Genomic DNA, 12556 nt, shown 5'->3' on the forward strand with positions numbered 1-12556 from the left:
TTTTTTGGGGGGTGGGGGGGGTGTTCTAACACGCGGCTCTACCCCCGAGTCAGCGGCATCCTGGGGTTGGTTTAGGGGGTGGGGGGGTGGTGGGGGGGTTTGGGGGGGTTTGGGGTTTTTTTTGGGGGGGTTTTGGGGGTTTTTTGGGGGTTTTTGGGGGGTGGGGGGGGTGTTCTAGCACGCGGCTCTACCCCCGAATCAGTGGCATCCTGGGGTTGGTTTAGGGGGTGGGGGTGGTGGGGGGGGTTTGGGGAGGTGGGGAGGGGGTTTGGGTTTTTTTTGGGGGGGGGTTTTGGGGTTTTTTTGGGGTTTTTGGGGGGTGGGGGGGGTGTTCTAGCACGCGGCTCTACCCCCGAATCAGCGGCATCCTGGGGTTGGTTTAGGGGTGGGGGGGTGGTGGGGGGGTTTGGGGGGGTTTGGGGGAATGGGGAGGGGGTTTGGGGGTGGTGGGGAGGGGGTTGGGGGGGGTTTGGGGAGGCTTGGGGGGTGGGGAGGGGGTTTGGGGGGGTTTAGGGGTGGTGGGGAGGGGGTTTGGGGGGGTTTGGGGGAATGGGGAGGGGGTTTGGGGGTGGTGGGGAGGGGGTTGGGGGGGTTTAGGGGTGGTGGGGAGGGGGTTTGGGGGGGGTTTGGGGAGGTTTGGGGGGTGGGGAGGGGGTTTGGGGGGGTTTGGAGGGATGGGGAGGGGGTTGGGGGGGGATTTGGGGAGGTTTGGGGTGGTGGGGCGGGGGTTTGGGGGTGGTGGGGGTTTGGGGAGGTAATGGTGAGGTTTGGGGGGGTGATGATGGGGTTTGGGGGGGGGTTGGGGGGGTGGGGAGGGGGTTTCGGGGAATGGGGAGGGGGTTTGGGGGGGTTTGGGGGAATGGGGAGGGGGTTTGGGGGTGGTGGTGGGGTTTTGGGGGGGGTGGGGAGGAGGTTTGGGGGGGTTTGGGGTGGTGGGGAGGGGGTTTGGGGGGATGGGGAGGGGGTTTGGGGGGGGTAGGGATGGGGTTTGGGGCTGGGGCTGGGTTTTGGGGGGTGGTGGGGGGGTTTGGGGGGGTTTTGGGGGGTGGGGAGGGGGTTTGGGGGGGTGATGGTGAGGTTTGGGGGGGGGGAGGAGGGGGTTTGGGGGTGGTGGGGGGGTTTTGGGGGGATGATGGTGGGGTTTGGGGGGGTGGTGGTAGGGGTCTGGGGGGCTGATGATGGGGTTTGGGGAGGTTTGGGGTGGTGGGGAGGGGGTTTGGCGGGTGATGCTGGGCTTTAGGGTGGTTTTGTGGTGTGGGGCTGGGGCTGGGGTCATTTTGGGGGTGCTGAGCCCCCCCCCCTGCTTCACGCCCCCCCCCCCCCACCCCCCGGCAGAGCCTGGAGGAGCTGGACCTGAGCCTGAACCCCCTGGGGGACGCCGGCTGCCGGCCGCTGGCGCTGCTGCTGCGCTCCTGCCCCGCGCTCAGCACCCTGCGCCTCCGCGCCTGCGGCTTCTCCCCCCGCTGCCACCTCGCCCTGAGCCACGGCCTGGCCGGTGAGCCACCCCCGCGCCCCCTCCCCTTCCTCCCTGGGGGGTCCTGGGGGTTGTCGTAACCCCATTATCCCCCCCCTCCCCAAAAAAAAAGGAGCCTCCCAGCTGCGGGCGCTGGCGCTGGCGCACAACGCGCTGGGCGCAGCGGGTTTGGAGCCGCTGCTGCGCGCCCTCCCCGCGGCCACCCTGGAGCACTTGGACGTTGGCTCCGTGCGAGGAGAGGACCCCCTGCCCCTCGCCGCCGCCCTGGGGGGCTTCCTGGAGCGGGTAAAGTGGCTGTGTCCCCCCGTTGTCCCCTTGTCCCCCCCCCGGTGTCCCCACGGAGCTGACGGTTGCGGGGTCTCCGCAGGGCGGCCGCGCGCTCGCCCGGTTGGAGCTGCCCGGGAACGGTTTGGACGACGCGGCCGTGGCTGAGCTGCTCGGGTGAGGGGCTGGGGGGGGTAAAAAGGGGCTGGGGGGGGTAAAAAAGGGGCTGGGGGGGGTGTTGGGGGGGTCCCCTGTGGCACCGGCACCCGGCGGCTTCGGTGTCCCTCGTGGCACCATCGCTCGGTGGCCTCAATGGCACCGGCACCCAGTGGCCTTGGTGGCACCCTTGGAGTTGTCACCCAGCACCTTGGGTGTCCCCCCAGCACCCTCACCCAGAGCCCTCGGTGTCACCCTTGGCACTGTCACCCCTTCCCCTTGGTGTCCCCCTGTCACCGTCACCCAACGCCCTCGGTGTCCCCTCGTCACCAGCACCCAATGCCCTCGGTGTCCCCCTTGGCATTGTCACCCAGTGACCCTGGTACTGTCACCCAGTGCCCCTGGTGTCCTGGGTGCCACCACCCAGCACCTTGGGTGTCCCCCCGGCACCCTCACCCAGTGCCCTCGGTGTCACCCTTGGCACCGTCACCCCTTCCCCTTGGTGTCCCCCCGTCACCGTCACCCAGTGCCCTTGGCACCGTCACCCTTCCCCTTGGTGCCCCCCCCTTGTCACCATCACCCAGTGCCCTCGGTGTCCTGGGTGCCACCACCCAGCACCTTGGGTGTCCCCCCGGCACCCTCACCCAGTGCCCTCGGTGTCCCCCCTGTCACCATCACCCCCTCCCTTCGGTGCCCCCCCCTTGTCACCATCCCCATCACCCTTGGCACCACCACCCCCCTGTCACCATCCCCCTCCCCACCCCACCCCGGTGCCCCCCCCCCACCGGGACCCTTCCTGACCCCCTCCCCACCCCGCTGCCCTCCCCCCCCCCTGCAGGTTCCTCCCCTCCTGCCCCTCCCTGGTGTCCCTGGACCTCTCGGCCAACCCCAGCATCACCAGTGCGGGGCTGCGGGCGCTACTGGGGGCACTGGGCGAGCGCAACCGGCGGCTGCAGTACCTCAGCCTGGCAGGTAAGGGACGGGGACGGGGGGGTCACAGCGGTGCCGGGGGGGGCGGACAGCCCCCCCACGAGGCCACCGCGGTGACATTGTCCCCGTTTGTCCCCAAGGCTGCTCCGTGGAGGGACCCCTGGACGGCGTCACCTGGGCCAGGGCGGCCACCGGCGTGCGGGACCTGCGGCTCTGCGGCCGCGGCGTGAAACGGGGGGGCCCCCCCGGCACCGACCCCCCCGGCGCCTTCCGACGCCACCGCAAACTCTTCTGCACCAGCCTCTGAGCCTGGATGTCGCGATACGGGGGGCGGGTATCGCGATACGGGGGCGGATATCGCGATATGGGGGGGGTCACCCTACGGGGGCGCAGCCGCGGGACGCGTCCCTCGCGTCCCTTTCCCCCCCCCCCTGTTGCCCCCCCCCCCGGTGTTTTTTTAGCCTGGCTGAGGGCATTACAAGGTATTTATGAGCGTGGCCGGGCTGCTTTTTGGGGTCTCTGTAGGGTTGGGAGGGTCCCACCATAATTGGGGGGGGGGGTCCCACCCTAATTGGAGGGGGTCCCCCCGCACGGCACGCGTCCCCTTCCCACAAGACGCAAGCGAAGGACGAGGGGGGGGTTTATTGCCCGGCCCCGCGTTTCGGGGCCACGCAGCCCCCCCAAAACACAACAGGGACAGGGGGACGCGACCCCAAAATTTGGGGGGGGGGCTCCTCAGGCATGCAGGAAGCGGTTGAAGGCGTTGTAGGCGGACTCGAGGTCGAAGAGCATCTGGCGCACCTGGGAATCGTCCAGCTCGTCCGAGGCCGACATCGCGCTCAGGGTCTGCAGCCTTTTTTTGGGGGGGGAATCAGGGTCAGGGGGGGTGACCCCAAAAAGTTTGACCCCCCCCCGAAGTGTGGGGGCTCACCACTGGTTGACTTTCTGGCGCCCCTCGAAGTCGGGGGGCAGGTGGCTCATGCGGTTCATCGTCTCCATCAGCTCCCGCAGGTCCGGCTGGATCTGGGGGCGGGGGGTCGGGGTGAGTGGGGGTCACCCCAAAATGTTGGGGTCACCCCGAAGCTACGGGGCCGCCCCGAAATGCCAGGGCTGTCCCGAAATGCTGGGGTCACCCCGAAATACTGGGGTCGCTGTGGAACGCCTGGGCCACCCCAAAACACCAGGGTCACCCCAAAACACCCAGAGCCACCCCAAAACCCCCGGGGCCACCCCAGAATCCCCGGGGCCACCCCAAAACACCCAGAGCCACCCCAAAACCCCCGGGGCCACCCCAAAAACCCCCAGAGCCACCCCAAAATATTGGGGCCACCCCAAAACCCCGGGGTCACCCCAAAACACCCAGAGCCACCCCAAAACCCCTGGGGCCACCCCAAAACACCCGGGGCCACCCCAAAACCCCTGGGGCCACCCCAAAACACCCAGAGCCACCCCAAAACCCCCGGGGCCACCCCAAAACCCCCGGGGCCACCCCAAAATATTGGGGCCACCCCAAAACACCCAGAGCCACCCTAAAACCCCTGGGGCCACCCCAAAACACCCAGAGCCACCCCAAAACCCCCGGGGCCACCCCAAAATATTGGGGCCACCCCAAAAACCCCTGGGACCACCCCAAAACCCCTGGGGCCACCCCAAAACCCCCGGGGCCACCCCAAAACCCCCGGGGCCACCCTAAAACCCCTGGGGCCACCCCAAAACACCCAGAGCCACCCCAAAATATTGGGGCCACCCCAAAACCCCCGGAACCACCCCAAAACCCCTGGGGCCACCCCAAAACACCCAGAGCCACCCCAAAACATCCGGGGCCACCCCAAAACCCCCGGGGCCACCCCAAAATATTGGGGCCACCCCAAAACACCCAGGGCTACCCCAAAACCCCTGGGGCCACCCCAAAACCCCCGGGGCCACCCCAAAACACTGGGGCCACCCCAAAATATTGGGGCCACCCCAAAAACCCCCGGGGCCACCCCTCCCCACCTCATCCATGGCGCGGATCTCCAGGCGCAGCTTGTCCATGACGGTGATGAAGAGCTGCGGGGGGGGGACGAGAGGAGGGGAGGGGGCGTTTGGGGGCGGCCCCCACCCCCCCCCGACCCCAAATCCGACCCCAAACCCCGACCCCGACCCCGACCCCGACCCCACCGAGACGATGTCGGCGATGCAGCGGTTGAGGTTGCCCTTGTCGTCCTTGATGGTGATGGGCCGGTCCTCCTTGATGCGCTCCATGGCCAGGGGGCAGTCCAGCTGGGGGGGGGGAGGGGGGGGGTGAGCACCCAAGGGTGGGGGGGGGGGTCCTGTGGGGGTGGGCACCCAAGGGTGGGCACCCGAAGGTGGGGGTCCCATAGGGAATGGGAAGTCAATGGGCACCCAAGGGTGGGGGTCCTGTGGGGGTGGGCACCCGAGGGTGGGGGTCATGTGGGGGTGGGCACCCAAGGGTGGGCACCCGAAGGTGGGGGGTCCTGTGGGGGTGGGCACCCAAGGGTGGGGGTCCCATAGGGAACGGGAACCCAATGGGCACCCACAGGTGGGGGTTCTGTGGGGGTGGGCACCCGAGGGTGGGGGTCCTGTGGGGGTGAGCACCCAAGGGTGGGCACCCGAAGGTGGGGGGTCCTGTGGGGGTGGGCACCCAAGGGTGGGGGTCCCATAGGGAACGGGAACCCAATGGGCACCCACAGGTGGGGGTTCTGTGGGGGTGGGCACCCGAGGGTGGGGGTCCTGTGGGGGTGAGCACCCAAGGGTGGGGGGGGACCCGCGGGGGTGAGCACCCAAGGGTGGGGGGGGACCCGCGGGGGTGGGCACCCAAGGGTGGGGGTCATGTTGGGAATGGGAATCCAATGGGCAACCAAGGGTGGGGGTCCCATAGGGAATGGGATCCCAATGGGCACCCAAAGGTGGGCACCAAGGGTGGGCACCCAAAGGTGGGGGTCCCGTGGGGGTGGGCACCCAAGGGTGGGCACCCGAAGGTGGGGGTCCCATAGGGAATGGGAAGTCAATGGGCACCCAAAGGTGGGGGTCCCATGGGGTTGGGCACCAAGGGTGGGTACCCAAAGGTGGGGGGGGTCCTGTGGGGGTGGGCACCCAAGGGTGGGGGCCATGTAGGGAATGGGAACCCAATGGGCACCCAAAGGTGGGCACCCAAAGGTGGGCACCCAAAGGTGGGGGGGCCTGCGGGGGTGGGCACCCAAGGGTGAGGGTCATGTAGGGAATGGGAATCCAATGGGCACCCAAAGGTGGGGGGTCCCGCAGGGGTGGGCACCCAAAGGTGGGGGTCTTGTAGGGAATGGGAACCCAAGGGGCACCCAAAGGTGGGCACCCAAAGGTGGGGGTCCTGCAGGGATGGGCACCCAAAGGTGGGGGTCCTGTGGGGGTGGGCACCCAAGGGTGGGGGTCATGTAGGGAATGGGAATCCAATGGGCACCCAAGGGTGGGGGTCCCATAGGAAACAGGAACTCAATGGGCACCCAAAGGTGGGGGTCTCACGGGGGTGGGCACCCAAAGGTGGGGGTCCTGTAGGGAACGGGAACCCAAAGGTGGGGGTCTCATAGGGAACAGGAACCCAATGGGCATCCAAAAGTGGGGGTCCCATGGGGGTGGGCACCCAAGGGTGGGGGTCTCATAGGGAACGGGCACCCAAAGGTGGGTGTTCTGCGGGGAATGGCACCCAAAGGTGGGGGTCCCATAGGGAACGGGCACCCAATGGGCACCCAAAGGTGGGCATCCCATGGGGAAGGGGCACCCAAAGGGGGGGGTCCCATAGGGAACGGGCACCCAATGGGCACCCAAAGGTGGGCGTCCCATGGGGAAGGGGCACCCAACGGTGGGCATCCCATGGGGAAGGGGCACCCAACGGTGGGGGTCCCATGGGGAAGGGGCACCCAAAGGGGGGGGGTCCCATGGGGATGGGCACCCAATGAGCACCCAAACGGGCACCCAATGAGCACGGGGCAGACGGGGGGGAACCACGAAGGTTGGGATCAGCCCGGGGGGGGGGGAACCAGACCCCGACCCCGACCCCGACCCCGACCCCGACCCCGACCCCGACCCTGACCCCAACCCCGAGCCCGACCCCGAGCCCGACCCCGAGCCCGAGCCCGAGCCCGACCCTGACCCCGACCCCGACCCTGACCCCGACCCCGAGCCCGACCCCGACCCTGACCCCGACCCCAACCCCAACCCCGACCCCGACCCTGACCCCGACCCCAACCCTGACCCCGACCCCGACCCTGACCCCAACCCCAACCCTGACCCCGAGCCCGACCCCGACACCAACCCTGACCCCGACCCCGACACCGACCCTGACCCCGACCCTGACCCCGACCCCAACCCTGACCCCGAGCCCGAGCCCGACCCCGACCCTGACCCCGACCCCAACCCTGACCCCGACCCCGACCCTGACCCCGACCCTGACCCCGACCCTGACCCCGACCCCGACCCTGACCCCGACCCTGACCCCAACCCTGACCCCGACCCCGACGCACGCGGAACTTGCGGCAGAACTCATCGATGGAGCTGATCTCGGAGCCCTGCACCTGCTTCAGGGCCGCCTTGAACTGCACCAGGAGGCGCGAGCACGCGGCCGTGTACCTGGGAAATGGGGGGAATTGGGGGGAAATTGGGGAAATGGGGGGAATGGGGGGAATGGGGGGAATGGGGGGAATGGGGGGAATTGGGGGGAATGGGGGGGAATGGGGGGGATGGGGGGATATGGGGGGAAATGGGGGGAATGGGGGGAAATTGGGGAAATGGGGGGAATGGGGGGGAATTGGGGGGGATGGGGGGGAATTGGGGGGAATGGGGGGGAATTGGGGGGAATGGGGGGGAATTGGGGGACAAATGGGGGCAAATGGGGCAAATGGGGCCAAAAAGGGGACAAAGGGGGACAAAGGGGGGACAAAGGGGACAAAAGGGGGCAATGGGGACAATGGGGACAAACAGGGACAAACAGGGCAAATGGGGACAAACGGGGGGCAAAGGGGGGCAAAGGGGGGGCAAAGGGGGGCAAAGGGGGACAAATTGGGGCAAAGAGGGGCAAAGAGAACAAATGGGGACAAATGGGGACAAACAGGGACAAATGGGGACAAACAGGGACAAATGGGAACAATTGGGGGCAAATGGGGACAAATGGGGACAAACGGGGGACAAAAAGGGGACAAAGGGGGACAGAGGGGGGCAATGGGGACAAAAGGGGGATAAATGGGGACAAAGGGGGACAATGGGGGCACGGGGGGGCCTCACTCGTTGGGGGACACGCAGTCCTTGATGTAGGCCTTCTCCAGCGCCTGCAGCGTCTTCACCACGGCGAACAGCTCGGCCATGTTGTCGTACCTGCGGGAGGGCCGTGGGGCAGGGCTATGGGGCACGGGGCACGGTGTGGGGCAGGGCTATGGGGTGTGGGGCAGGGTTATGGGGTGTGGGGCAGGGCTATGGGGTGTGGGGCAGGGTGTGGGGCAGGGCTATGGGGCACGGGGCAGGGTTATGGGGTGTGGGGCAGGGCTATGGGGCACAGAGTGGGGCTGTGGGGCCTGGCCATGGGGCACGGGACAGGGCTATGGGGCACAGGGCAGGGTTATGGGGCATGGGGCAGGGTATGGGGCAGGGCCATGGGGCACAGAGTGGAGCTCTGGGGCATGGGGCAGAGCTGTGGGGCAGGGTTATGGGGCATGGGGCAGGGTATGGGGCAGGGCCATGGGGCACAGAGTGGAGCTCTGGGGCATGGGGCAGAGCTGTGGGGCAGGGTTATGGGGCATGGGGCAGGGTTATAGGGCACGGGGCAGGGTATGGGGTGTGAGGCAGGGCTGTGGGGCACAGAGTGGGGCTGTGGGGCCTGGCCATGGGGCACAGGGCAGGGTTATGGGGCACAGAGTAGGGCTGTGGGGCACGGGGCAGGGTGTGGGGCATGGAGTGGGGCCATGGGGCCTGGCCATGGGGCACAGGGCATGGCTGTGGGGCAGGGTTATGGGGCACGGGGCAGGGTATGGGGCAGGGCCATGGGGCAGGGCTGTGGGGCACAGGGCAGGGTATGGGGCAGGGCTGTGGGGCACGGAGTGGGGCTATGGGGCAGGGTATGGGGCAGGGTATGGGGCAGGGCCATGGGGCACAGGACGCAGCGGTGGGGGGCAGATGGGCGCTGCCACGGAGAGGGGGCTGCGGTGGGACGGGGGGGGCCTCGGGGTGGGTGACGGGGTGTTGGGGGTCCCATGGGGGGTGCCGGGGGGTGTTGTGACGGGTGACGTGACGGGTGATGGGGTGTCACCAGGTGTCATACTGGGTGTTGGGGTGTTGTGACGGGTGACAGGGTGCTGTGACGGGTGACAGGGTGTTGTGGGGTGTCACAGTGGGTGACGGGGTGTTGTGATGGGTGTTGGGGTGTCGTGATGGGTGACGGGGTGCTGTGACGGGTGATGGGGTGTCACCAGGTGTCATGCTGGGTGTTGGGGTGTTGTGACGGGTGACAGGGTGCTGTGGGGTGTCGTGACAGGTGACGGGGTGTCACGCTGGGTGTCACGGTGTTGTGATGGGTGTAGGGGTGTCGTGATGGGTGACGGGGTGCTGTGACGGGTGATGGGGTGTCACCAGGTGTCATACTGGGTGTTGGGGTGCTGTGATGGGTGTCACGGTGTTGTGGGGTGTCGTGACAGGTGACGGGGTGTCACGGTGTTGTGATGGGTGATGGGGTGTCATGACGGGTGACGGGGTGTTGTGACAGGTGACAGGGTGTTGTGGGGTGTCGTGACGGGTGACGGGGTGTCATGCTGGGTGTCACGGTGTGGTGACGGGTGACAGGGTGTTGTGGGGTGTTGTGGGGTGTTGTGGGGTGCTGTGGGGTGTTGTGGGGTGTTGTGGTGCCGCGCTCACCTCTCCCTCTCCCGCGCGTTCTTGTAGAGCTTCACCTCCTGCGGGACGCGGCGGGGTCGGGTCCCAATTGGGGGGGGGTCCCAATGGGGGGGGTCCCAATGGGGGGGGTCCCAACCTGGGGCTCACCCTGGGGGTCCCATTCCAGGGGTCCCAACTGGGGTGTCCAATTTTGGGGGTCCCATCCCTGGACTCATCCTGGGGGTCCCAACTGGGGGGTCCCATCCTGGGGGGGTCCCAACCCGGAGGGGTCCCAACTGGGGGGTCCCAACCAGGTCCCATCTCGGGGGGGTCCCAACTGGGGGGTCTGATCTTGGGGGTCCCAATTAGGGGGGGGTCTCATCACAGTGGGTGCCAGGCTGGGGGGGTCCCAACCAGGGGGGGGTCCCAACCCGAGGTTCACACCGGGGGGGTGCCATCGTGGGGGTCCCATGCCGGGGGGGTCACAACTGGGGGGTCCCAGCCTGGGGGGGTCCCAAATGGGGGGTCCGATTTTGGGGGTCCCATCCCTGGGCTCACCCCGGGGGGGTCCCAACTGGGGGGGTCTCATCCCGGGGGGTCCCATCCTGGGGGTCTCAACTGGGGGGTCCCAACCGGGGGGGGGGGGTCACAACACGGGGGTCCCATGCTGGGGGTCCCACCCGGGGGGGGTCCCAACCGGGGGGTCCCAGCCTGGCGGGGGTCCCAATTGGGGGGGGTCCCAACCCGGGGGGGTCCCACCCCGGTGCCCCCCCCCCCCTCACCTCGTACAGCTCCGGCCGAGCCCCGGGACCTGCTGGGGGGGGGGGTGGAATTAAGGGGGGGGGGGGCACCGTGAGCACCCCCCCACCCCACCCCCATCCCTCCCCCTTCCCCCTCCCCCCACCCCCCCACCCCCCCACCCCCCGCCCCTCCCCCCCCGCTCACCGCCCAGCCCCGGCGGGGCCGCCACGCCGTGGAACATCGCGGGGGGGTCCGGGGGGGGTCCGGGGGGGGGGTCGGGGGGGTCCCGGGGGGGGTCCGGGGGGGTCCGGGGGGGTCAGGACCGGGCCGGGGCCTCCCCCCGCCGAGCTCCCGGGGCTGCAAAATGGCGGCGGGGGGAGGGGCGGGGGGAGGGGAGAAGGGAGGGGGAGGGGCTATGGGGGTGGGGGAGGGGTTAAGGGGAAGGGGAGGGGATAAGGGGATGGGGAGGGGCGGGGGGAGGGGCTGAGGGGTGGGGGAGGGGCGGGGGGAGGGGCGGGGGGAGGGGCTGAGGGGATGGGGATGGGAAGGGGAAAGGGGAGGGGAGGGGGCGGGGCTAGGGGAGGGGCTAAGGAGTGGGGAGGGGAGGGGCTGGGGGCGTGGCTAATGGAGGGGGAGGGGCTAAGGGGTGGGAGAGGGGCTAAGGGGATGGGGAGGGGAAGGGGAAGAGGGAGGGGAAGGGGAGGGGAAAGGGAGGGGCTGGGGGAGGGGCTGGGGGAGGGGCTAAGGGGTGGGGGAGGGACTAAGAGGATGGGGCGGGGCTAAGTGGAGGGGGCGGGGCTAAGGGAGGGGGAGGGGCTAAGGGGAAGGGGAGGGGAAGGGGAAGAAAAAGGGAGGGGAAGGGAAGGGGAAGAGATGGGGAAGGGGAAGGGGAAGGGGGAGGGGAAGGGGGAGGGGAAGGGGTAGGAAAGGGGAGGGGAAGGGGAAGGAAAAAGGAAGGGGAAGGGACGGAGAGGGGAAGGAAAGGGGGAGGGGAGGGGAAGGGGAGGGGGAGGGGAAGGGAAGGAGGAGGGAAGGGGGAGGGGAGGGGAAGAAAAGAGGGTGGGGAAGGGCAGGGCAGGAGAGGAGAAGGAAAGGGGAAGGGGAGGGGAGGGGAAGGGCAGGGAGGGGGAAGGGCAGGGCCGGACCCCTCAGCACCCCCCCTGCCCCAGCACGGGCCCCGCGGCCACCGAGGGGGGGGGGAAATGGGGCTGGGGTCTCCGCACCCCCAGGGGCAGGAGGGCGGCGGGGGCACCAGGGGGAGCTCGGGGGGGCTCGGGGGGGCTCAGGGGGTCTTGGGGGGGCTCAGGGGGTCTCGGGGGTCTTGGGGGGCTCGGGGGGGCTTGGGGGGGCTCAGGGGGGCTCAGGGGGGCTAGGGGGTCTCGGGGGTCTCGGGGGGGCTCAGGGGGGCTCAGGGGTCTCGGGGGGGCTCGGAGGGGCTCAGGGGGGCTCAGGGGGTCTCGGGGGTCTTGGGGGGCTCGGGGGGGCTTGGGGGGGCTCAGGGTGTCTTGGGGGGTCTCAGGGGTCTCGGGGGGTCTTGGGGGGGTCCCAGGGGGCCGGGGGCACCTCCACGCAGGGCCAAGGCTGTGGGGTGGGGAGGGGCCGGGGTGGGGCCGCGGGGCTGTAAAGGGGCGGGGGGGGGGCAAAGATCGCGGCGCGTGGCGGGGCCAAGGGGCGGGCGGAGGGCGAAGGGCCCGCGGGGAGCACGGGGACAGGGCCGGAAGGACCCGAGGGGGCAGGGCGGGCCGACACGTCGTCGGGTTGTCATGTTGTCACGTCGTCATATCGTCGTGTTATCACGTTGTCATATCGTCACGTTGTCATGTTGTCACGTTGTCGTGCCATCATGTCGTCATGTCGTCATATCGTCATGTCATCATGTCATGTCATCATGTCGTCATGTCATCATGTCATGTCGTTGTGTTGTGCCGTCATGTCACCATGTCATCGCGTTGTCATGTCGTCATATCGTCATGTCATCATGTCACGTCATCATGTTGTCATGTCATCACATCATCCTATCATCATGTCGTCGCGTTGTTATGTCATCATGTTGTCCTATCGTCACGTCATCGTATCATCACGTCATGTCATCATGTCATCGTGTCATCATGTCATCATGTCATCATGTCATCACGTCGTCATATCGTCACGTTGTCATGT

At 68.6% G+C, this 12556-nt stretch overlaps 2 protein-coding genes and 1 long non-coding RNA gene across 4 annotated transcripts in view; 2 read left to right on the forward strand and 1 right to left on the reverse strand.

Annotated features, from left to right (window-relative positions):
- TONSL (tonsoku like, DNA repair protein) overlaps positions 1 to 3321 on the forward strand; it is a gene marked incomplete at its 5' end in the record, with an annotated part of 6496 nt that extends 3175 nt beyond the window's left edge. The window contains 5 exons of the mRNA XM_084510928.1: positions 1292 to 1495; positions 1587 to 1759; positions 1842 to 1915; positions 2733 to 2866; positions 2965 to 3321. Of these exons, the coding sequence (XP_084367054.1) occupies positions 1292 to 1495; positions 1587 to 1759; positions 1842 to 1915; positions 2733 to 2866; positions 2965 to 3131 (752 nt within the window). The 3' untranslated portion in view covers positions 3132 to 3321. The remainder of the gene's footprint in view (positions 1 to 1291; positions 1496 to 1586; positions 1760 to 1841; positions 1916 to 2732; positions 2867 to 2964) is intronic.
- A 126-nt stretch (positions 3322 to 3447) lies between these two features.
- Positions 3448 to 10717, reverse strand: VPS28 (VPS28 subunit of ESCRT-I). Of its 2 annotated transcripts, none has more exons than XM_084508545.1 (9): positions 10601 to 10717; positions 10438 to 10466; positions 9698 to 9735; positions 8078 to 8167; positions 7321 to 7426; positions 4985 to 5086; positions 4820 to 4873; positions 3756 to 3847; positions 3448 to 3677 (listed from the first exon to the last, which is right to left on the reverse strand). In XM_084508545.1, the coding sequence occupies exons 1-9, from the start codon at positions 10635 to 10637 to the stop codon at positions 3560 to 3562; spliced, it is 666 nt and encodes a 221-aa protein (XP_084364671.1). In that variant the 5' UTR covers positions 10638 to 10717; the 3' UTR covers positions 3448 to 3559. The 2 variants fall into 2 exon arrangements, with proteins under 2 accessions (XP_084364671.1, XP_084364670.1); XM_084508544.1 differs by having other exon boundaries at positions 10438 to 10469; positions 10601 to 10696.
- On the forward strand, positions 5848 to 6357 carry LOC311431251. Its single transcript, XR_014689316.1, has 3 exons — positions 5848 to 5969; positions 6193 to 6266; positions 6310 to 6357. It is a non-coding gene; the product is annotated as an uncharacterized lncRNA (long non-coding RNA).
- Positions 10718 to 12556: the final 1839 nt, after the last annotated feature.

This window comes from Aythya ferina (genome assembly GCF_964211825.1).
Source record: "Aythya ferina genome assembly, chromosome: 2".
NCBI classification, from domain to species: Eukaryota; Metazoa; Chordata; class Aves; order Anseriformes; family Anatidae; genus Aythya; species Aythya ferina.

What these genes read in the sequence shown, in the direction of transcription:
- VPS28 (XM_084508544.1), bottom strand. Translation starts at nt 10,637, where the DNA reads ATGTTCCACGGCGTGGCGGCCCCGCCGGGGCTGGGCG. An exon ending in AACGCGCGGGAGAGGGAGAG is followed by an intron (nt 8,168 to 9,697) that starts GTGAGCGCGGCA and finishes GCCCTCCCGCAG; the next exon opens with GTACGACAACATGGCCGAGC. An exon ending in GACTGCGTGTCCCCCAACGA is followed by an intron (nt 7,427 to 8,077) that starts GTGAGGCCCCCC and finishes CCCATTTCCCAG; the next exon opens with GTACACGGCCGCGTGCTCGC.